The sequence below is a fragment of the Trichosurus vulpecula genome, chromosome 2 (genome assembly GCF_011100635.1).
Source record: "Trichosurus vulpecula isolate mTriVul1 chromosome 2, mTriVul1.pri, whole genome shotgun sequence".
NCBI lineage: Eukaryota > Metazoa > Chordata > Mammalia > Diprotodontia > Phalangeridae > Trichosurus > Trichosurus vulpecula.
Genome location: NC_050574.1, coordinates 193,905,331 through 193,929,631, shown reverse-complemented (window position 1 = coordinate 193,929,631; position 24,301 = coordinate 193,905,331). Strand labels below are relative to the sequence as shown.

Below are 24,301 nucleotides of genomic sequence, written 5' to 3'. Positions count from 1 at the left end.
ATTACACCAAGTTCATTCTACATGGGCTCAGGTCATAGAGTGGCTCCAATGGATCTGCAAACAACTTGTATTAGAAATGTACAAAGAGTTGAAAAGTTTTCATGGAAAAAGGTTGTCCTCAGTTGCTCCAAAAGGCAAAATTAATTACAAAAGGTAAAAGCAAAAGGAAGCAAATTCTCACTCCTTATGAAGAAGAAAAGCTTCATAATAATTAAACAAGCAAGCAATGGAATGACTTGACTGCAACATGAAGCAGGGAGCTTATCACACTAGAATGATTTAAGCAGAGATTAGACAATTAGATCATGGATATTGTAGAAGGGATTTCTGTTAGGTGGGAGATATGACCAGATAACTTCTTAAGGTGTCCTCCAATCCACAGACACTATGATTTTATGGGTTGGGATTAAAGAATCACTTTCTTCTTCCAATTTTTTTAATCATTTGGGAATAAAATTGTTTCTAAGTAAATAAAAACTTACAAATATTGTTTCAATAGAAAGGGGGGGAAACAAATCAGAAAGAGTAAAGTGGGATGACAAGAGAGGCAATACGGGCAAAACAGTGAACTACAAAACCCTGATGTCAACTGAAAACTTCAATTTTACGTAAGTTGGAATGCAGTAAAAGATTTAGAAAAAAACACACAAAACCAACTATTTTAACATGGAACCTGTGTGTCATCAAACAGGGCCACAAACAATAACTTATTTTGTGCTTTGAAGTACTGCTGATCAAATCAGTTATAATAGCTAAAAAATCTCAACCTAATGGAGAAGTAATAAACTCAGAATCGTTCTTAAGCCCCTAATTTTTTGCTAGATTATAGCACTACACCGGATTTTCATAAAGTTTTTATTCACTTTAAAATTTAAATGAGTTGGGTTATAGATGATGGAGACAACCTATAAACAATACTGTAAACTATGTATTTAGAAGTTTAGAACAACTACACTACAAAATTGTATATAGTCTATCTCAGTGCAGATTCCTGTGACAAATGAAAAATGGACATTGTAAACTAAATCTTATTAATAAATGAGTAACATTTCTTAAAAGCTATGAGAAGAAAATTCCCCACCATTACCACAAGGATATGATGAATAAAAATCTAATAGCTAACTGATGAAGGTTTTTTTTTTTTAAATCGATATCATTACTGAAAACCATGATCTGGGAGACTGGGAAGGAGCAAAGGAAAATAGTAATTATATGACAACCACTTCAAAGGAGTTCACAAAAATAACAATTAAATCCATTATATCTTCTTCTTTTTATTTGGATAGTGTTCCATGCCACTCTGCTACGGCAACACAAGCTTCTTTATCTTTCTCCTTTCTTTTTTTAAAAAAAGAATGGCAGATATGGATCCCCTTTGTTCACCTAACAGTTGCTACTGGAATTCCTGTTTTGGGGTCATGGTAAACATGTAACTGATTCACAATTAAGCCATTTGCTTTGGGGAAACAAAGGAGCTAGGAATGTCAATTAGTTTTTCATGGGGTTGGAAGAACAAAGTGAGTACTCTTGTCATGATATATGCTGAGGTCATATGAAAGTGTAGAGCTGGCTACTTCAAGTGTTGTAAAATTCTTAATAGATTTGCCTTTAAATGCCATTTTCAAATTGTATCTATCATACGTACAAACATACATACCAAAACTATTGAAATTTAAAAGTTTAAGAAGCAAACTATGACTTTATAAGGAACCTGTATAGTCTACTATATTGGAACATAAAATGCCATGTTTATAAAATCTCCAAAATGTTAAAGCTGTCAAGGTCATTATCTTAAATCTTCTGCCATTAGATGACTTTTTGGATCAAATCATCTAAGAATGTATTACACGGCCAATTTTTTAAAATGCAGAATACTATTGATAATGTTATAAAGTAGTCTGTTACTAAACTAAAGGGAATAAATTTTATTCATTGGAATGACCAAAAAAAGAGTAAATACATTTAATAATACTGTAGGATTCCTAAGTCATTATATTAAGGACAATCAACTGTTAAACATGAGAATTAAAATTGTGAAAGCCATCCAAGAAATTTATAGAGGCTATTTTTGTAGTAGCCCCAAACTGGAAACTAAGTGGGTGTCCTATTTAGGAAATGGCTAAACAGTGGTATGTGAATATGATGAAATATTTCTGTGCAATAAGAAATTATGATATGGATAATTTCAGAGGAAACCGGAAAATGTTCATGAAATGATAAAAGTATAGTGAGGAGAACGAGGACAAAAATATACAGAATGACAACCACAAAAAAAGTATACAATGATTGTAGAGAAAACCAACTTTGAAAGACTTTACAGCTCTGATTCTTAGAACTCTGACTTAGAGTTCTGCAATGATAAAACATGAGCCCACAAGAAAGAAGATGCAATATGCTACTCATCTCATGACAATGACGCAATAAAGTCAAAACCCAGAAAGATACGAGTTTTCTGATAGGGCTAATTTGGGAATCTGTTTTGCTGAACTATGTCCTGAGGGATTTGTTTTGGGTTTGTTTTATTAATATTTGCTCAATGTGGGAGAGGAGGGTAGCGGGAGGGATAGACTAATTTTAAAAACTTGTTACTTGAAATATGAAAATAAACTAAAAAAAAAAAAAACAACCCAAGTCTTCAGAGTGGAAGAGAAAAAAAAAAGAAAAATTAACCGATTTATTCTAGCTTTATGAAACTGAAAATTACTACCATAGTACCAGTCTTATAACATGATTATTATCAGACACAACCCAACATCTCACTCTTACAAGGTCAGAGTCGTCTCTCTTGTCACTCTTTTTTCCTGGCAGAGGTGAAGACATTGAGAAATCTTCATTTTCACTATGATCCATTTCAGAACTGTCAAGCCTTTCAAAACAAATATTTATCATTATTTACAATTATTACATTTATCATTATATATTTTACACATACACACACATTCTCTCTCTCTCTAACTGGGACTATAAATCCTTTGTAGGATTTTCATTCTTTTAGAACCTGCATAATTTAAGTCTTCCATAACTCATTCAATACAAGCTGCAGTACTTTTGTTTTAGAGCTAAAATTTTAATGTTATCAATAATTTTAAAGAAATTAAGAGACTGTCTATATAAACATAGAGAAAGAAAAGAAATGTGGAGAAAGGAAAACGTGGAGACAGAAAGAAAATGGGGACTTTCCACGTCTCACCAAACAGAACCATGAAGCTCAATTATATTTACTGAGCGTCTATTATCTAGTACATGTAAGATGCTACATTAATATAAAAGAAAAATAAGACAACCCTTCCCTCAAAGGCCTCACAGGTCTCTTCCAGATTTGGTTCTATGATCCTAGGACCACAAAACTGCTACACGTGGAGGAAAGTTGTAAATGGTGAAGTATGTACTAAGTGGCACGAACCCAAGCTCAAGGAGAGATACAAATGTGGCCTGTTGGGGAAACAGTAACATCAACTTGGAGAGAGTAAGGGGTCACTGTGGCAGGAAACAAGAAAAGTAAAGTCAGAGTGAGATTATAAAGCAAAGGTTTTTAAATGGGAGGTGAGGGCGGTTCATAAACTTGGTAACTATTTCAAAATAATTGGCTTATAATCCTATGTATTTATTTTATTTTAAAAATTCTGAGGAGTCCATGGTCTTCACCAGAATGATGAAGAGGTCCATGACACAAAGTAAGACAAAGGGTCTTGAGTACCATCAGGCTAAGGAATTTGGATTTTACTATAGGTAACGATAGTCATTTTAAGGAATAATAGAATCAAAACCATGTTTTAGGAATGCTGATTTGTCGGTGGTATAGAAAATGGGTCAAAAATCAAGGCAATCAGTCAGAGACCTGTTTCAGTAGGTTAGGCCTGAATAGAAGGGTCTGAAACTAAGTGGCAGAAGAAGGAATGTACAGAAGAGGTATTATAAAGAAGGCTTCTTGGCTGGTTTTGAAAGAGACAGAGGAATCAAAGATGTTTCTGAGAGATTTATTTTTGTCTCTAAGTGACTAGGAAAATGCAGTCACTGACATAAACAGGAAATCAAAAAAGAAAATCATTTTGGAAGCAAAGGTGTTTTAGATTCAATTGAAGATATCTAAGAGAATATGCCCAGTTGACAGCTGAAGGCAAAGGATAATGCGGGGAATTTCAAAGTCAATATATTAATCATTGAAGCTCTTGGGCAGACGATTTAGACACCATCATGAATATTGGCGAGAGGCAATTGTGGTCTAGTAAAATGAATGTCACTCTTGGACTCAGGAAGACGTAGATTCTGGTCCTGCCTCTGATAAATACTATGACCACAGGTAAATCACTTGACCTATAAATTCTCCAAAGCATATGAGGCTATACATTTCAAACAGACTACTCATCTATACCTGAAGAGGGAATTCTTACAACAGGAGTCCCTATACAGATGAAATCACAGCTCTGAACTACCACTTCCGATTTCTATTTTGGATCAGCCAGAAATATAACCCCTATGCTTATATCAAGATTACTGAAAAAGATATTAATATCATTCTTCCCTTCTTTTACTGCCAGGAATATCTTATTCCATATCACCAGTTGTGCAATTCTCCAAACTGGCAACAACTAATGCCTCTGTGATGTTCCACTGTAGTCAAGTAATATCCAGCAAACATGGGTCTTTGAACATCTAAAGTTACTGAAGAATTTTCAAAATTTATACTGAACCTTTACAAAAGCAAAGTGAAAAGGATGGCTTAAAATGAGAAAACTGAAAGGGACAGGACTTGAGATTTTATTGATACAGGGACCTTCCAGGAGAAGAATCTCCCTCCAGTGATACAGGTTCACACACATCTCATCTTCTTACTCTTAGAGAAGTGACTAGAACAGAGGTGCCAGACTTCCACAGGGTCCCAATTGGACTGATATATAATTGGGAAGTGTTTAACAAAATAAATCAAATCACAATACAACATAGATAATGTTAATTTGTGGTTTTCTAAGTACTAAGAGGCCTGCAGGGATCAGTTTTCACCTGAACTTGACACCACTGGCCTAGAGCACTGAGAGGTTAAGTGATTTGCCCAAAGTCACACAGAAAATATGGGTCAGAGGAGGGACTTGAGGCCAGGTTTTCCTAAAAGGAAGGAAACAAGCATTTACATAACACCTACTCTGTGCCAGGAACTGTGCTGAGCACTTTACACGTATCTCATATGATCCTCATAACCACCATGGGAAACATATTATTATTATTATTATTGTTATTCCCATTTTACAGATAAAGAAAATGAGGCAGATAGGTCAGGTAACTTGGTCAGAGTCACACAGCTTGTAAGTGTCTGAGGTGATATTTGAACTTAGGTCTGACTTCCTGTGCCACTAGATGCCTTCCTGGATCCTATACCAGAGCTATATCCACTATGTCACATTTTCTCTTAAAATTAGGTTATTATCATATCATTATAGGAAAGTTCTTTCAACATTTGCTACGGGAAGGGAGTCTGGAGGTGGAGGAAGGAGGTTGTTGAAGACTCATCAGTCCTTAAGAATAAGCATTTCACATGACCTCCATAAATCTTAAGTTGGAGAAGAATGACAGCCTATTTTAGAATATAGAGAATAGTGACACCTACTCACTTATACAAAATATTTCAGGTTAGAGGTTTTCAAAAGTTAACTACCTTGATAACATCTATAATCACTGTCAAATGTGAACTATCACATACATACCTTCCCTTAATTCTTCCCGGAGAACTTGGATTTGAGCTGCTACTTGCATTGCTCACAGTTTCCATCCTTGAAGATTTAGACTGAGATTGCTTGCCTGCTGATGAAAGGGGTTTATTAACAGCTCCAAGAACATTGGCTGTTTTAGGCTGAAATAAAAAATACATGCTCAATCATCCAATTAAAACCAATAAATTACATGTTAAATAATTAGGAAACAACAAGTATTACTGTCAAAATATTTGAATATAAATCAACAGGAATGGATTGTCCAGAAGCATTAAGTCTATAAACTAAATTTGAGCTGGGGACACGCCTATAATTCCTGCTACCTGGGCTTGAGAGCTCTGAGAAGTAGTAGGTTAAGCTGATCATAAGCTGACATCATTATGGGGAACCCCTGGGAGTGGGGGAATCACCAGATTGCCTAAAGGGGCAACAGAAACAGAGAATATAAAAATACCTGTGTGTATCAGAGGGATCAGGCCCATGAGTGGCCACTAAACTTCTAGTAAGGAGGAGATAAGAGACCTAGTTTTAAAAAATTCAATTAAATAAAGATAAATTTTACTCAGACATAAATTTAAAGCCACATGGAAGGCAAATGAGTAGTTTCTCAGTTACATGGAAAGAGGTTCAAAAGAAAATCAAGAGCTACTGAATACTGCAACCAACACCACCAGCTATACTGCTAAACTTGCTCTATAGAAAGGTATACATTTTGTTTTAGAATTTACATTTTGATATTGAAGGAAGATGTCTAAAAATTAAAGTGCCATGATTTATCCCAAATTCTATTGGCTTGCTGAGGAAAGACTAGCAATTTATCATGCTTTAGTTTGCATTTTTGGAAAAGGGGTATATAATTACTTATTAGCCAATAAGGATGTTGCTAAAAATTCGTTTTTCTAGCTTACGTGAATTCTTGAAATACAAAAGTGCAAGACAGAATTATGCCAGTGATCATTATTAATGAAAAGAAACTACTCTACAATAAACAAAACCTTTAATTTTTATCAAAACGTACCTTTCCTGGAGTGAAGAAGGATTTCATTTCTGGAGGCAGATAATTTTTGGTGTTACTAAAGTTCTAAAAGCAAAGGAAAAAAGTAATCAATGAACATATGGGAAAATATATCTGTGATATCAAGGAGGTTAAATATATGGTAGAAAATAACAAATTTTACACTACTAAATAAAAATCATTTGAAACCTTAATTTTATTTTGAATTATTTGAGAGATCTTTGCGTGTATAAACTAAATCCTCTTAACTGAGCCATTATTGTTAAATTATACTTCAGTCCACAAATTATGACTGTGAGTGAAGAGTGAAAATAGAAGACTAAGTCCTGACTTGTAGTCTCTGTTTTTAGGGCTGATAAGTGGGCCCAATAGCCTATTCCGAATTACAATAAACTTTTTCCAGTTTCAATTTCATTCTTTGACTATTTCCTTGTAGCTAACATTCAATTAAATTGGATTTCAACAAGTGCCTAGTCTTTGCTAGGTACTGTGTGCCAGGTGTTGAGATTATAAAGAGAAAAATGAAACAGCTCCTTCTCTCGAGCAGCTTACATTCGATTGAAAGAAAATAACATGTACACATATGATATGAAATATAAACTAATAAATACAAAGTAATTAGGGATGAGGGGAGTCAGGAAAGGTGTACTGAAGAAGGTGGCACAGATTCTAAGAAATTAAAGTGAGAAAAGAGGTATGACAACAGCAAGAGCCAAGGCATGGTGAAAGGAGATAGAATATTATGTGTGTAGACTGGCAAGTAGGCCAATCAAGCTTGAAAATAAACTCTATGAAGACAAATAATGGCAGGAAAGAAAGGTTGAAGGCAGATTGTGACATAATTTGAAATATCAAAGAGGTCTTTAATCCTAAGCAACAAGGAGTCATTGAAGCTTCCTGAACAGGAAAATGACATGGCTAGAATCAGTACAAAGAATAGTAAATAATACAGCAGATGTCTTGGAGGTGAATTGGAAAAGACAGAGATTAGATACAGGAAGCCTATTCAGGAGTGTACTGCAAAGATTTAGGCAAAAGGTGTCAACTAAGGTTGGATGGGTAAGTGGAGAAAAGGAGATGGAAGAGAGAAATGTTATAAATGTAGAAATTAGCAAGGCATAACAAAAAACAAGGCTATCAGGGCAGGAAGGAAAGTAAAGAACCAAGGATGACTCCAAGTTTGAAAACTCAAGTGCCTAGAAGAATGGTGATATAGATATAGGGAGTGCAGAAGATGGATGGATTTAAGGATAAATGAGACCAGTTTTGGACATGCTGAACTTCATCCAGGTGGATATTTCTAGCAAGGAGTGAGTGATATGGAACTGGAGTTCAGGATAGAGAAGGCTGGATATATGTATTTGGGAGACCTCTACAAAGAGATAATTGAATCCTTAGAGATTGCGAGGTTTCTAAACGTATAAAGATTAAAGGGAAGGGACTCCAAGAAAGAATCTTGGGGTGCACTCGTACCCAGAAGACTGGGTGTGTGCCCTGTAAAGGAGAGTGAAGATTGGTCAGAGGTGGGAGAAGAACCAGGAAAGCGTGCAGTCCCCAAAAATCAAGGAAGAGAGATTATCCAGGAAGGTGTGTAGTTGACATTGTCAACTGAATTGAAAACTGAAAGATGAGGAACAAGAAAAGGCCACAGTACTTAGCTATTAAGAGACTGTTGCTGACCTTGAAGGGAGTAGTTTTTGTTGAGTGGTGGGATCAAAAAAGTTTTAAGGGGTTGAGAAGTTAGTGGAAAGTGAAGAAATAAGAGTTATAAACAGAAGTTTTGCTCTGAAAGGGACATAAGCCTCAGCTCTTGACCCATGACTATATACTAGCCTAGAGGTGGGGAACTTGTGGCCTTCTAAGTCCTAGGGTGTGGCCTTTTGACTGAGTCCAAGTTTTGCAGAACAAATCCTTTTATTAAGGGGATTTGTTCTGAGAAGTTTGAATTCCATCAAAGAGCTGCACTTGAGAACCTAGAGGGTTACATGTGGCCTTGAGGCTGCAGGTTCCCCACCCCTGTACTAGGCCTTTACCCCTAGATGTTTTCATCTAGAGCCTCTACATAGTGACACTTGAGCTGCATACTTTGACCACACTTTTTCCTCCTTTCTGGATTTGACTTTGCCTCTGATTGTAACCCCAACCTGGCTCAAGTATCACAATACAATTCCAGTTTGATTACTAAAGACTTCTAACCTTGACTGAAGCTCACGTTCAACCTTAGTACTTACAGGACGATTCTATGGGCCTAGTCCTGTCCCCCTTTGACCTGCCCTAACCAACAGTTGCCTATGACTCCATACTGATATAACAGGTTGCTTCAACTTATGCAAAATACTTACCTTGTCAGGTTGAGTGAAAAAACGTGCAGGAAGTACTGGGTCTTTTGGAGACTCCAAACTATATGTGGTGCTCTTTGACATGATGATATTCATTGCTACATCACACACTGTGTATAGTTTCTACAATATTATTAAAATAAATATGGAATTTAACATAACCATGAACTAGTAAAGGAAAATATGCCAGAATAAGAATTAGTCGCAATTTTTAAAAATGAGAGGATGACCTATATACCAAAATTATACTTACATTACCTATCTCATAAGGTTGTTATGAGAAAAGCACTTTGTAAACTATATATTATATAAATATAAGCTCATTATTATTTTAAGGAATAACATTTAAATTGCTAAAATTTAACTTAAATTAATCATAACTATTAAGAAAACTAATGCAGTCACGTAAATTATAAAAAGAATCATAGAATCATTGATATTTAAAGCTGGAGAGATATTTAAAGATTATATAGCCCATACGCTTCATATCATACATGAGGAAAATGAAGCCAAATTTAGGTCACTTACAAAAGGTCATGTATCTTGTTAAGGTAGAGAGAGGCAGGGCTAAAACCCAGGTCTTCTGACTCACAGTCCAGGGCTGACTCTAGCTTATATCCTACTTGTATACTAACCTCTGCTTCAAACTCTGGGAAGAGTAATCAAAACATCAACATTGCTACTGAAAGGTATGCCCAACTGTTTGTCCTTTGATTCTACTTACCACCCCTGGGATTTCCCAGGCAAAAACACCCCCCACTTCCGCCCCTCCTCTATCTGGGTTACCTCCTCCAAATGGAAAGAAACCTTCTTGAGAGCAAGGATTGCCTTTCTTTTGTATTTGTATCCTCAACACTTAGTACAATGGCTGACACACATCAAACATTTAATACATGCTTTTTCTTGTTTGTCTCTCTCTCTTTTTCTTTCATTCATCATGGCACTTTACAATTTACCCTTGTAAATGCTGATTATTTAAAAAGTGAAATGTAATACTGTTATTGTTTAGTTATTTCAGTCATGTCTGACATTTTGTGACTCCATTTGGGGGTTTCTTGGCAAAGATACCAGAGTGGTTTGCCATTTCTTTCTTCAGTTCATTTTATAGATGAGGAAACTGAGGGTTAAATGACTTGCCCTGACATAGCCCTGACAGTGCATGAGGCCACATTTGAACTAAGGAAGATGAGTCTTCCTGACTCCAGGTCTAGCCCTCTATCCACTGCTCCACTTATTTTCCCTAGTTGTCTTGTGATATAAGTTAGCAAATTGTGTTATTGATTTATTTATGCATATATAAAATTCTGAACCCAGTTTTTATATTTGACACATGTACATACACGTATATATATATATATGTTTATAAATATATATACACATATATACACACACGCATGGATATATGTGTGTGTGTGTCTGTGTGTGTATAAAAAAATCTGATCTTGTTATTTTCTCAAAATAAAATTTTCACTCCAGCTATTCACTTTCAGTTATTTACTCTAGTTAATCACTAGCTGCTCATTTCCTTCTTAGGAGAATGAGATGCTGCTAACAATCCAAAAACAACACCCTTTATAAGCAGGTGACTGCTTTGCCCAAGTTTAATGATCACATAAACGATTTACGTAAGAGATGCTTACTTTACTCCAATTGTAACAAAGAGCTATGATGGGATGTCTGAACAGACTAAGTAAATAATTCCAGATTGAATCAAAAGACTTGTCTATAATAAAACATGTTCAGTTACTAACCATGTTCAAATGAACTAGCTATTACACCTGCATAGATCACTACTCTTGAAGCCTCTTTAAAACCTTGCGTAACTTGCTTGCATTTCAGAGCATGCTCTATGTGCAAGTGTTATCCCACATTAAATAATAAATATAACATAAAATTGGGTTTCAAACCTAGGATATCCCATAAATTGTTCTCCTTTAAGCTCACTGATTACACTGAAATCTTTTTTTTTTAAATAAAACTGAAGATACTTCTGATTTAACCTCATTAAATAATAGATTTATACCTCAGTTGCACAAACTGCTGCAACTTTCTTTCCATGACACTCTGAGATAGTACAAGGACCTTACCTCATACGTGAATACATAACGAGTAACAGGCAAATGACAAGCCCAAATACTCATCTACTTATGGATATGGAAAGGACTATAATTCCAGGTTGAATCTCTTAGATCTTCAAACCTGTATCTTATTATAGTAGTTTAGATGTGCTCTAGCCTGAGTCTATGAGATAAAGATTTAATATTGTGTTCACATCTTCTTCTGGTCACCTGCCATGATTATAGAAATTTGCCATAAAAGGAAAAATAGGGACATAGCTAAAGTAAGGGAAAAAATATATATTAGGACAACTTTCAAGTTAGTAAGAGCTGGGTTCAAGTCCTGCCTGCGACAAATACTAGTACCATGACCAAATGATTTAATTCTCTTCTCTAGAACTATGTGATAGATGAATTTCCAAACCTGGAATTAACCACAGCAATGAAATCTCAGGTCTAGACTGAAAAGGGTTGGGGGGGAGATGCAGGAAGTGGGAGATGGAGGGTGAGAAAAGAAGAGAGAAAAAGAACAGGAGGAACTACACAAAGTGAATAAGAAGGAATGTTAAGAACAAAGACAATTCCAATGATACCAACTTATAGCAACAAGTGGTTTAGATGTTGTTTTTAAATGTTAAAAATCAGTACACTTAAAACCAAATACTTAAAAAGTCAATCTATAACCTTGGACAAAAAAAATACATACTTCATTCATTTTGGCATCGTCTGGTCCTTGGGCATCTTTTGTTTGTTTAATATTTTCTACCATCTTTCTGATAAAAGCATGACTGTTATTTTCATTTTTAGCCATTAAGATTTCCAGGATGAACCACAGACATCTACAAAAAATGTAAGAGAAAAGTGGGCCATAATGTTAAGAATCTATCCAGTGATTTCACAAAATAAATCCAGAAAAACCAAAAGCAAAGCACCTAAGAATTCTCAAGGAATTCTGGTAAAGAAAAAAAGGTCCACTAAACATAAACACACAAGCCACTTAAACAAAGGCTAGTAATGAGAATACAAATCTTTCTGAGTTATTCCAAAGAATAGTGACAGTGAAGGAATAAAGTAAAATTTCACTGCAACTAAAGCAAAGGTAAGGCCAAAGTATCCAGAATTAGCCAAAAGGAAACCAGATTCTAAGGAGTGGCTCAAATATAATTCAAACTGGTTTCTAGCATCTGGAAGGAAGAGGCTGTATTCCATTTATTTTAAGCCCTTTCCTTTCACTAAAGTGCTACTGCGCTGCCTCTTCACAGGATGGAGGCTAACCATGGTTCTAAATGGCTGTGCTAGAAAGCACAGCTGGCTAGTCTTACCACAAAGGAAAGGCTTGAAGTGTGTATCCAGCTATATACTGTTGTGATCTTCGGTTTAAGAAGCATTTTAGTTAAATTTGGAGAAGCTCCTTCACTCAAGAATTCTCTAATGAATTTTATTTAGGGTATGAACATCATCTAAGAACACAAGCAGGAAGGGGGCTGCAATCCAAACTTGTGGAGAGATAAGTAAGACCAATGAAACAATGAACCATGGTGAAGCAGCTTGAGGGAAGCTTGGAATGCAGGGCATTACCAGGGAAGGACTCCACCAGAACCACTCCAAATTTCTCCAAAGGAACATGACATCTGAGATCAGCAGTTGCTACAATGCAATTGATGACAAACTACAACCCAAGAAAGAGCTAAAAGGGAGTAACTAGAAGGCGAAGTGTTAAAAATAAGCAGTGGGAAATGGGGCAGATAAAAGTCTTACTCTTTCACATCTTTAAGTTGTTCAATGTCCTGGACTTTCACGTAATCTGGGTCATGTGCCAAAAGGTGAATAGTGTAAGGAACAACATATTCTGGTAGGAGTGATAATAACTTTTCTGAAAAAGAAAAAAAGGGAAGGAGAGACAATTTGGGTTAGAAAGCAAAAGATACATACACACACACACACACACACACACTCTCTCTCTCTCTCTCTCTCTCTCTCTCTCTCTCTCTCTCTCTCTGTCTGTGAGTATACATAAATATTTTACATTAAGCATTCGGTGACTGACATGAAAATCAGGGTGTGGCCCAAATTAGGTTAACACACAGCTGTGCATAGCCTAAGCCAGGGCTATCCAAACTGTGGCCCACCAGTGGTGGCCGCAGTGCAATTTATATGGCCCGCTTACAAGCACAGAAATTTACATAAATGCTTTAGTAAACGAAGCCAAGCTACCACAGAGCTCTCACTAAAATGGCAAATCAAAATATTGTTTCAATAAAAACCTAAGGTTGGACAGCCCTGGCCTAAGCTATGCACAGCTATGTCTCTTCCTCTATTTCAAAATGAATGTAGAAAAACATAAAGTGGATGAATTCATGATTTACATGTACATGAGTAAAATTTTTAAAAGAAAATAATTACAATAATGAAACCTACCTTCTTAATAAAGTCTTACAACCTGATAAGCAAAACCCCCATGAAGTTCATGTTTCTTCTGGCCTGGATTGTTCACAAAAATATTGAGGACTGGTGTCTATAAAAATATGCTATTTTTTGATTGGAAAAGGGATGGACACATTGTGAAAACATGGCATTTTCTTAAATATTTATTCCCTCTTTTTGCCTCAAACTCATTGGCTGATACCAGGCCTGTAAGTGGCTTTTCTTTTTTGAGATGCCACAGTGGAGAATTTGAGGTTCAGAGTGAGAAATGCATTTTCAGACATGGCCAATGAGTGGATTTGTTTTGTCTACACTTAATTGTTACAAAGGTATTTTAAGTGAGAAAAAGGAGGATTTGGGAAGAAGAGGTGAAGCATTGATAAAGATGCCAAAAGAAAAAAAAAGGCCATCAACAAAGCATTTTAACAAAAATGCAAAGACAAGAGAAAGAATTCAGGAATCACAGATAAACACGACAGCTTTGAAGTTAACCAAAATATGCTTTAAAAAATACAAGCTGTATATAATTATGATTTCATAATCCTCTTTTTCTGTTCATCTGTGTGTACGAAAATACTCATGCTTGTTGACGTTTGTCAAATTCAGAATAACAACAACAAAATTAATGTCTGCTAAGGGACAGGTGAGGGCAAACCTGGGCCTTGCCCTTCACTACAACTGAGCTGTGGACTGTTCAGGTCCCAGGGAAAGAATTCAATTGTCTATCAACTTTTAAAGTACCTTCTTATCTGGAGTGGTCTCATTACCATGGTAGTATTCTAAATCTGAAAGATTATTTGGGATCCAAGGAGATAGGGCTAATGAAAGAGGGGAGAGTTGTTTTGGCTTATGAGCTCAATGTGAGTTGGTTTTTAAAAAATTTACCCATATTTGGGGGAAAAATGTCTGGCTAACCATGATGACTTCACCTAATCTAAAATAATCTCTCAAGGTACAATATACATTTAGAGTGAGGCTCATAATTAATAGCAGTGGATGTGAATCCATCTTTCAAATAATCTTGATAACTTGTGGTCAATGTTGTCAGATATGATCAGATCATCATTGCTTGCACCTTAAGTGACCAATGAAGAGCTCAGACAAGAAGTACAAATATCGGCTGTGCAATTTTCTTGTTTATTTGTGTTCATATTATCATCAACCCATAGCTCCTTTAAGGGCACCTTTTTAAGCCAGTTGTCCATTTTGTGAGGACTAAAGCTAAACTAGACAAAATAATACTTAATCAGGCATGAGTAAATTACACATTAAATTAAGTAAATGAGGGGCAGAGTCACTGTTATCCCCTTGGCTTTGTGGAGCTAGTTCCTCATTCTTAGAATACCTGAGCTACAATAATAGACAGAAGACCACCTCACACATAGAACAAATGAAGGCACTCACGTCAACCTATAGATGAATATTAACAAGACTTATTTAAATAATAAAAACAAACAATTCTCACATACGTTCTTGCATTCTCAGTGAATTATAATGTGAACTCTCTAAGGAGCACATACAACATTTGAGATCAGTGATCGAGTCCAAACCTCTCATTTTACAGATGAAAAAGCAGTTTCAGAGAGAAAAAGTCACCCGACTACTTAGTAGAGTTATGATATACAACCTCATCATATGACTAAAAATCCCAATACTCCTTTCACTATATAAAATTGAATTCAAAACACTCTCCTATGCCAGCCCTTATTAACTTAATGCCTGTTGTTGGTATCACAATTTTTCCACTTCATTCTCAAAGTGTCTGAGTTTTTTTTAATTCTTTCCTTTATCCCTCCCCCCATAAGCTGTCAAGTACTGTTGACTCTGCCTTTGCATTTTTTTACCTTGCTTTTAATCCTACCACCCCACTAATGGCCTAATCATCTAGACTAGAGGCCCACCACACTCCCATTTTCCAATACCTTCCCCCCCAAGAGATTCAAGTATAATTAGGAAATGTTTAATAAAATAAATAAAAATACAATAGAACACAATGTGGTTTTCTAAGGTAATATATTACCTTATGTATGCTTTTGCGGTCCTGTTTTAAAAGAAAATAATTATAATAATGAAACCTACCTTCTTAATAAAGTCTTACAACCTGATAAGCAAAACCCCCCATGACGTTCATGAGTTTAACTAGTCAATTATGTAACAGCCTCTCAACTGATATGCTTTCTACTCTCTCTCACTGGGAAAGTAATCTGATTACATCACATTCTGGCTCAAAAGCTTTCAGTGGTTTCCTCTAATGAAATAAAACATTAATATTAAAATATAAATGTTTTCTCCTAAGAAATAAAAAAAATAACCTCATAGTCTGGCATTCAAAGCCTTTCATAACTGGATTCCAACTTATCCTTTCTAGTTTTATGTATTCTACTTTGCTTCATGTAATCTATACTACACACAATTAAACAAATAACATCGTTTCAAATTTATTGAAACCTTTATCTTACAACTGAAAAAAAAATTACTTTGAACCCACAATTAAAGAGGCAAGGGAGAGATCATTAATTAAAACAAGCATTTCTTAGTTAAGCATCATCTCACAATCTACCAAGCAGGTAGCAGGCATCAGGAGCCCCGAAGTAGGAGGAAAGGGGAGTTTTAATGATATGTCTGTATTTTCATTCAAAGGCTTATCTCATGATAAAAATCATCCAGTCTAGTTCTGGCTCAAATAGGAAAGGGCATCCCCTCAAGGTCTGGAACAAAACATCGGGCAACAATTACTGGGGTTGGCATTAAGGACTAGGAGGCTTCAACCTTTAGAATGCTTAAAGTTCTGAGTCATGTATAATAATCAACCACTATTCCTGAATCTTGTCCTGCTTTCTCTTCTTCTCCATATTTTGTGCATATACCTTATAATGGCTTCCACCAGATAAGAATTCATATTTACAGTCCTAACAAAAGGTCTACAAGTAAGGTAGTAAAGTATTATCTCTGTTCTTTAGATAAAAAAACCTGAGGCTCAAATAAATTATTTAATTTCCCTATGGAAAACAACTAATAACTCTCAGAACAAGAACCTAGCTTGGGGGGGGGGGGGGGGCTGGGAGAAAAAGAGGGAGACAGAAAAGGAGAGAGAGGGGGATTGATTGCTGGGGATACAAATAAAAAAAAATCAATCCAGACCTTGCCTTCATGGAGCAGTAGGCAATGAGGTGGCACAATGGTTTAAGAATGGAGTCTAGAGCCTGGAAAAGGAATTGAATTCAAGTTTGACCTAAGACACATATTATCTGTCTGTCAAGTCACTGTATGCCTCAGTTTTCTCAACTGTAAAATGGGGATTTTAAGAACACCTATCTCACAGGGCTGTTGTGAGATCAAATGAAATATCTGTCAAGTGTTTAGCATATAGGCACTTCCTTCTTATATTCATACTCTAGAGCAGGCCTGCACAAATTGTTGCCCAAAGGATTTCTTCTACATACAAAGCATATTTGCCTCCACATTTTTCACAGGCCTTTGCTAGGCTGCAAATGGCTTGAGGCCTGCAACTTGCAGGCCTGCTCTAGACAATTTAATGTTCTTTATTCACTATTAAATACAATAATTAGACTGACAGCTAAGTGTTTTAAGTTTCCCATACTTCTACTTCCCCTCTTCTATCTGGCTTTTCATACTCAAGACTCCTCCCTAGCCAGTTTCAACACTGCCATGTTCCCCTTCTCTGTCCACCTCACTTGACTTTTCCTTTTCTTCCCTTTTGTTTTTTGTTGCTATCCTGCTCACAACATGCCTTGAACATTGCCCCCTCTTATCATTCACACAGCCACTATCCTAGTGCAGGCCCTCATCACCTCGTCTAGACTAACTCACAGCATCCCAATTTGGTTTCTCTGCCTCATCTCTCCTGCCACTCTAACACACCTGCTACTAGCTCCCAAAGTGAGTCAGGGTTAACCATGCCAGCCCCTTTACTCAATCAACTCCAGTGGCTTCTTGTAACTTCTAAAGTAAACTATAAATTCCTCCACCTGTCATTTAAAGTTCTTCACAACCTGGCCCCTTCCTATCTTTCCAGTCTCTTTATACACTTGCTCCCCTCAAGCACTCTACAACACTGGCTTAGTTGCTGTTTCTCACATATGACTTTCCATCTCCCAGCTTCATAAGTTTGCACTGGCTATCACCCATGCCTGAAATGCTCTTGTCCCTTACTGTTTCCCTTTAGAATCCTTGGCTTCTTTCAAAATATAGTGAAGACGCTACCTTCTGTGGAAGATCATTCCTGGTGGCCCAGTAGCTAGTGCCTGCCTTTTCTAAGTTTACCTTCTATGTTTTTTGTATTTCTATTTTATATACATGTTTCTTCCATTACTCTATAAGTTCCCTAAGGACAGGGTAACAGGGAGTCACTGAAGTTTACTGAGTAACAGTGGATAGGGTGGCAAGTACAGGAGCAAGACGAAGCCTAAGGAGTACAGCCTGGTAGAAAATGATAGAGATGGATGTCCTGGGCTCCCTGCTTAAATGGAGGATCTAGGGGGAGCTCTCCATTGCCCACTTCCCAATCTCTCAAACTAGAGAGTATACCAGCAGCAGGGGATTACTAGGGAGAATTGAGATTCTGCGATGATATGATCTTGCAGGATGATAAGATTCTGGAGGGCAAAATGAAGTCCAACAGAGCAGCCAGGTGGGAAATAGAGGCTTCCAGGAACACTAAAAAAAACTATCTTGTGTGACCTCTGGGACTCCATCCCAGCAGAAGCCAGCAGTGATACTATCACCTTTGGACATGAACTTGATAGGACCAATACTATGTAGGACTTGAGCTAAGTTGTGAATCTAACATACACACGTGTATGTGTATATATGTACATATGTGGGGGGGGGGGGGAGAAAGACAGAGGGAGGGAGGGAGGGAGAGACAATATCCTTTTGTAAAAGGTAATCTGATGATAAACTGTTAAACGGACCAGGAGGTGTTAGTTGCTGGTTTCCTAACAAACGCAGGGGGCACCAGAGAGAGCAGCACAAAAAGACACTCCAACTCCCTGATAGAGTGGGGTCAAAGCATACAGAACAGCAAGCAGGTCAGTGTGGCAGGACTGCAGAGTGTTTAAAGATGCCAAATAATGAAGGTCTGATGTGCTATATTAAAAGATTAAAAATCAATCTGAAACATCAAATCTCACTTGCTGTTTCATGATCTTAGATTTGAAAATATAAATGAAAAGGACCTATTTTACTGGAAAATCTAATAAACATAGAATAAGGGTCTGTTATGGGCACAAAAGATATAAAAATATTATTTAAGCCTATTATGAGGGAGGAGATATTCTTGTCTTAATATGGCCTCAGAATAGCCAAGTTGTTCAATGAGACTCAAAGACTTATTAAGCCATTGTGAAAAAGACATTGTCTGAGGCATTGGGAATACAAAAGAAGGAAATAAAATTGTCCTTCCATTCAAGGATCTTTTATTCTATAGGAAATGAAGCATGTGCTTAAAGAATTCTATACTATTTCTTAGAAATGAAGATCAAATATAAGACAACTCCAAAAGACTCATGATGGAAAATGCTATCCACATCCAGAGAAAGAACGATGGAATCTGAATGTAGATTGAAGTATACTTATTTGTTCTCTCTTTTTTTTCTGTTTGTTTCTTTTTTCTTGAGGTTTCTCCCACTGGTTCTAGTTCTTCTTTACAACATGACAAATGTGAAAATATGTTAAATATGAATGTATATGTATAGCCTATACCAGACTGCATGTTGTCTTGGGGAGAGAGGGAGGAAAAAGGGGAGAAAATTTAGAACTCAAAATCTTATGGAAGTGAATGTTGAAAATTAAAAATAAATTAATTTTAAAAAGAAAAAGCAATGAAGATCATAGAATCTCAGAGCTCAGAGGGACTTCAGAGGTCATCTAGTCCAATCTAAGTTGATTAGGACTCTCTACAATATGTTCTTAGGTGATCTCTGCATATTCTGTCTTCAAAGATAGTTGTTTTGGCTTATATAGTTGAAAAACTCATGTTCTTTTAATGTTGGTTTTTTTTGCTTTACTTCTGCCAAACTTTACTTCAATGTTTCTGTGTTCTAAATAACTTAATCTTTCACTTCGTTAAAGATGCTCCTTCACAAATTCATTTTCCTTAACCTGTTTTAAGAACGTGCATTGAGAGCTCCAATTTCTGACCAATATTTGAATAATCCAAATTTCTGCATTTATGGATTTTAGCTCTCTTTTGAACTATTCTGGAAGTGTCTCTTGTTGATCTGGGCCATCTGGAAAGCCCACAGGATTTTTTTTTCAAAAGGCACTGGTTAGTTCAGTTTCCTTCATGTAATTTATTAAGATCTTTCTATTCTTTCTGATATTTTTGTTTATTGTTTGTTCTGCTTTTAGAATGTTTTCTATTCATTGACTGACCAATGTATGGGGATTTTATTGAGGATTTTCTTCTTGATATCTTTGGTGACTGAGCTTTAAAAAAAAAATTATTCTCCCATCATTTACTTTTAGTATCTCTCTCTTTGCTGCTGAGCAAATAATGAAGCCTGGGCTGCAAGGCTGTCAAAGCCTCCCCATGTTGTAGGATACAGAATTGAGTGTTCTCAGCCTTTGTTTTAAATAACCTCTGGGGGGAAAGACAATTCAGACACTATGATGGTCTTTGGTGCCCCTCCAAGTTCTACCCTCAGGACTTATTTCCTTCCCAGGGCTGAGTAGAGTCTTCACACACTTAATGAGGAGTGAATGTTCAGGAAGAGTCACTACAACAGCAGGGAATCTTTACTGTAAGCTAGGCACCAGGAAAAAGGCTTGTTTTTAACTTGTCCAATTCTTCCCTTCCTTGATTTAACTAGAAGAATCAGGACTATTTTTTGTAAGGGGGGGGAGAGAAGAACCTTTGGGGAATAGCCACTAAAGTACCATCAAGCCCTCCCTACCCCAGGGTTGAGTCCAGCAATACCTATGAGTTTGCCTATGCTCCTGAAAGGTTTGTGTCCTGGCTGGTGGGGAAGAATTTAGGAAGAACTTTAAGTACCAGAATTATCTAGTGTTAATTCACAAGAATTTTCTATTTTCAGAAATTGTCTTCTATGGATTTATTTGTAATCACTCTACATTTGGAACATAATTCCTTTTACAGAAGATTGGAGGATTTTGAAGCAATTAAGAAAAAGTGAGCAATCTGCCATCTTGTAGGCCACTGATCCATTAAGTGTGAGCCTTCCTTTTTAGTAAAAAAAGTTGATTACTCTTGAAGCAACTTGAAAAATGATGAAACATGCAATGTATTCAAATTGCACAAAAGTGGACATAGTCAATACAGTGAAGCAGCAGGAAGTACAGTCCAGCTTTCCCTCACAACTACATGAAAATCTAAAATATGTGCCTGATCAAGTTCTGATTGGAAAATCCAATAAATATTTACAAAGAGTTATTTGTCTGGGGGTAGGTCTGAATAAAGAGACAGAGTAAGAATTCTGTGAACACTGGAGATAGAGGCTGGACAGAAGCATGCAGCACAGGGATTTTGTTTGTTGTTCAATAGTTCTTCAGTCATGTCCAACTCTTCATTGACTCTACTTGGGGTTTTCTTGGCAGAAATACAGGTTTGCCATTTCCTTCTCCAGCTCACTTTACAGATGAGGAACAGAGGCAAAAGGTTAAGTGACTTGCCTGAAGTCACACAGCTAATAGTGTCTGAGGACCCATTTGAACTCAAGAAGAGGAGTCTTCCTAAGGCCTAGCACTCTATCCACTGTAACACCTAGATGGATAGATGTAGGACCTGTCAATGCCTTATACCAGAGCAAGAAGAGATCCTACATAAGGTACAGAAAGTTCACCTTGGGCAGAAAGCAGGAACAGGTGCCAACTAACAGCTCTATCTGGCGTTAGAACCCACTCCTCCGGTCACAGGGACTAAGGAGGGGATGTCCGACACCTAGGGGTGGCCATCCAAGGTAAGGAGCAGTTGCAGGTCTTAGTTATACTGAATGAAGAGCAACTACAGAAATGAGCGCCAGCTGTATGGCTCTGGAGTGGAACAGGGTCTCAATTCCAGCCCCAACCCCAGTCAAAAGCCTATAGAGGAATAACCACGGCAGAACCCTCAGTCTAAAGGAAGCTTGTAGTTCTGTCACTATGAATCAACAGAGCTTTCTAAAAGTTGCCAGGCAAAGGCTAAGGCCAGCAGCAGTCTACTGGAGCTCCACATGGACAAGTCCACATATTGCTCAAACTCAAACTCAAACCCTGGTCAGAAACTTGGAATGCTCAGACCAAGATGACAGCGCTCAAACTTCATACTGGATCAGATCATTTTGGTCAAGTTGAGAGCTTACAGTTCCAAAGTCTGAACTGTCTCTGAAACCCTGGAATAACACAACACTCAATATTCCAAGAAATCAGCATTAGGACTCAAGAGGACACAAAACAAGACAAAGCACAGCACAGCCATACCACTCTCCAGATATGTACAGAGAACGGTCCTAATACAAATCTGAAGTCAGGAAGTAATAAGGTTAGAAGAATGAGCAAACAATAAAAAAAAAAGAATATTATGGTGATAGGGATGCTTAAAACACAAACCTACAAAAAGGGAATTACTTCAACACATCTATAAGTAAAGACAAAGAAAAACGAAAAGAAAAATTAGTGCTACGGAAGAAGGAATTGGAAAGAAAATTATCAGCTTCGGACAAAAAGTGTAAAATTTTACCCAGGAAACAAACTTCTTAAAAATTAGAATGGATCAAAAAGAAATTAATAATTATGAGAAAACAAGAAATAATCAAAGCAGAGTCAAAAGAATGAAAAAAAAAAGAAGTCTAAATTATATTAAAAACAACTTACCTGGAAAACAGATCAAGGAGAGATAATTTTAAAAACCACTGGCCTACCTGAAAGGCATGCCCCCCCCCCCAAAAGGAATCAAGATTTCATATTTCAAGAAATCATAAAGGAAAACCGACCAGATTTCTTAGAACCAGAGGGTAAAGTGAAACAATAAAGAATCCATTGCTCACCTCTTAAAAAAAAAAAAAAGAAAACTCTAAGGAACATCTTAACTAAAATGTAGAGCTTTGAATCAAAAAAAAAATAACATAAGTACATAGAAAAAAAGAATTCAAATACAAAGGAGCCTTAGTCAGGATAGCACAGGATTTAGTAGCCAATGATATAAAGGGGTAGAGAGTTTGCAAAACGATATTTCAGAAGGCAAGAATAACTTCACCAGCAAAACTGAGTATAATTCTACAGAAGAAAATTAGAGGACTTCCAAGCATTCCTGATGAAAAACATCAGAGCTGTGTAGAAACTTTGAAGCATAAACAGAGAAGTTATGAGAAACATAACAAGGTAAACATGAATGAACAATAATAAAGGATAAATTCTAATCTGAGAAGATGAAACACATGGACCTTTCTTTTAAAAACTATCTTCATCAGAAGTCATAGGAGTCTAATTAGACAGCAAGCCTAGGAATAATTCTGTTATGTCTTAAAGATTTTAAGAAAAGAATGGAAAAGGAGGGGGGAAAAGAAGACAATAATGAGGGAGAGGAAAGAAAGGCTAGGGAAAATTATCTCCTACAAGTAGAAATCTATACAAACAAGGAGAAAGGTGGAGGGGAGTGGCTGATACTTGAATTTCATTCTCATCTGAACTGCTCAAGGGAGAATACACACACACACACAAGCACACAGAGTTGGGTAGAGAATTAGTTATTCAACAGGAAAATGGGAGGGAAAGAAGAGTGAGAAAGGGGAAAAGGAAAGAAGGCAGATTAAGGGAGGCCTTAGTCCTAAGCAAAACTATAACTAATGATATACAAAACAATCAGTTACTCTTTTGTAGAAGCAAAGAATTGAAAATAGAAGGTATCCAATAACTGTGGAATTGCTGAACTAGTTATAATACACAAATGTGATACAACACTATTGTCCTATATAGAATGATAAAGAGGATGGTATCAGAGAGGCCTGAGAAGACTTTTATGAACTGATGCAGAGTAAACCAAGCTGAACCAGGAGAATAATTTATACAATTACAACAATACTGTAAAGTCAAATGACTAAAACATTTAGGAAATCTGATCAATGCAATGACCAACCACAATTTCAGGACTCATGATAAAATTCCCTTCAATAGAGAAGTAAAGGGCTCAGTGTGCAAAATGAGAAATATTCTTTTTAATATGGCCAATGCGAACATTTGCTTCATTTGACTATACATGTTTATAATGAGTTTTGTTTTTCGAGCTTTCTCAATGGGAAAGCCTAGACAAAAAGGAGGAAGGGGTGGAGGGAGTGGCTGACAGTTCAATCTTCCTCTCATCTGAAATGACCAAAAGAGAGCACACACATACACACACACATGCATATATACACAGGTGCAGAAATACATTTCACTCAACAGGGAGGAAGAAGGGAAGAGTTGGGAGAAAGACTGTAAGTTCTGTTGTGAGTATGTTGAGTTCAGATGCCTGAGGGACTGTTTGAAATGTCTAACAGTCAGTCAGTGATATATTACTGTAGCTTAGAAGAGTCTAGCACTAGATATCTAGATCTGGGAGCAATCTGTATTAAAAAATATTCACTGAACTCACCATGGGAGGTGATGAATTCAACAAGAGAACGAAAAAAGAAAAGACATTTCAGAAACAAAGGCTTTTGGTACCCACATAGCTGTGGGTGAGAAAACAAATACAATATACCAGATGAAACCTCCAGATTTTCACCTCCTTATTTCCAATGTTAATTCTTCTAATATCTTTTCCAC

The 24,301-nt window shown here is 36.6% G+C and overlaps 1 protein-coding gene across 2 annotated transcripts in view; it reads right to left on the bottom strand.

Annotated features, from left to right (window-relative positions):
• The window catches only part of PDS5B (PDS5 cohesin associated factor B), a 166,220-nt gene that overhangs the window by 15,008 nt on the left and 126,911 nt on the right, over window positions 1-24,301 (bottom strand). For both annotated transcript variants that reach the window (XM_036743468.1, XM_036743469.1), the window contains exons 26-31: window positions 12,875-12,989; window positions 11,823-11,955; window positions 9,063-9,182; window positions 6,724-6,786; window positions 5,700-5,845; window positions 2,767-2,866 (exon numbers count right to left, since the gene is read on the bottom strand). In XM_036743468.1, coding sequence (XP_036599363.1) covers window positions 2,767-2,866; window positions 5,700-5,845; window positions 6,724-6,786; window positions 9,063-9,182; window positions 11,823-11,955; window positions 12,875-12,989 — 677 coding nt within the window. The remainder of the gene's footprint in view (window positions 1-2,766; window positions 2,867-5,699; window positions 5,846-6,723; window positions 6,787-9,062; window positions 9,183-11,822; window positions 11,956-12,874; window positions 12,990-24,301) is intronic.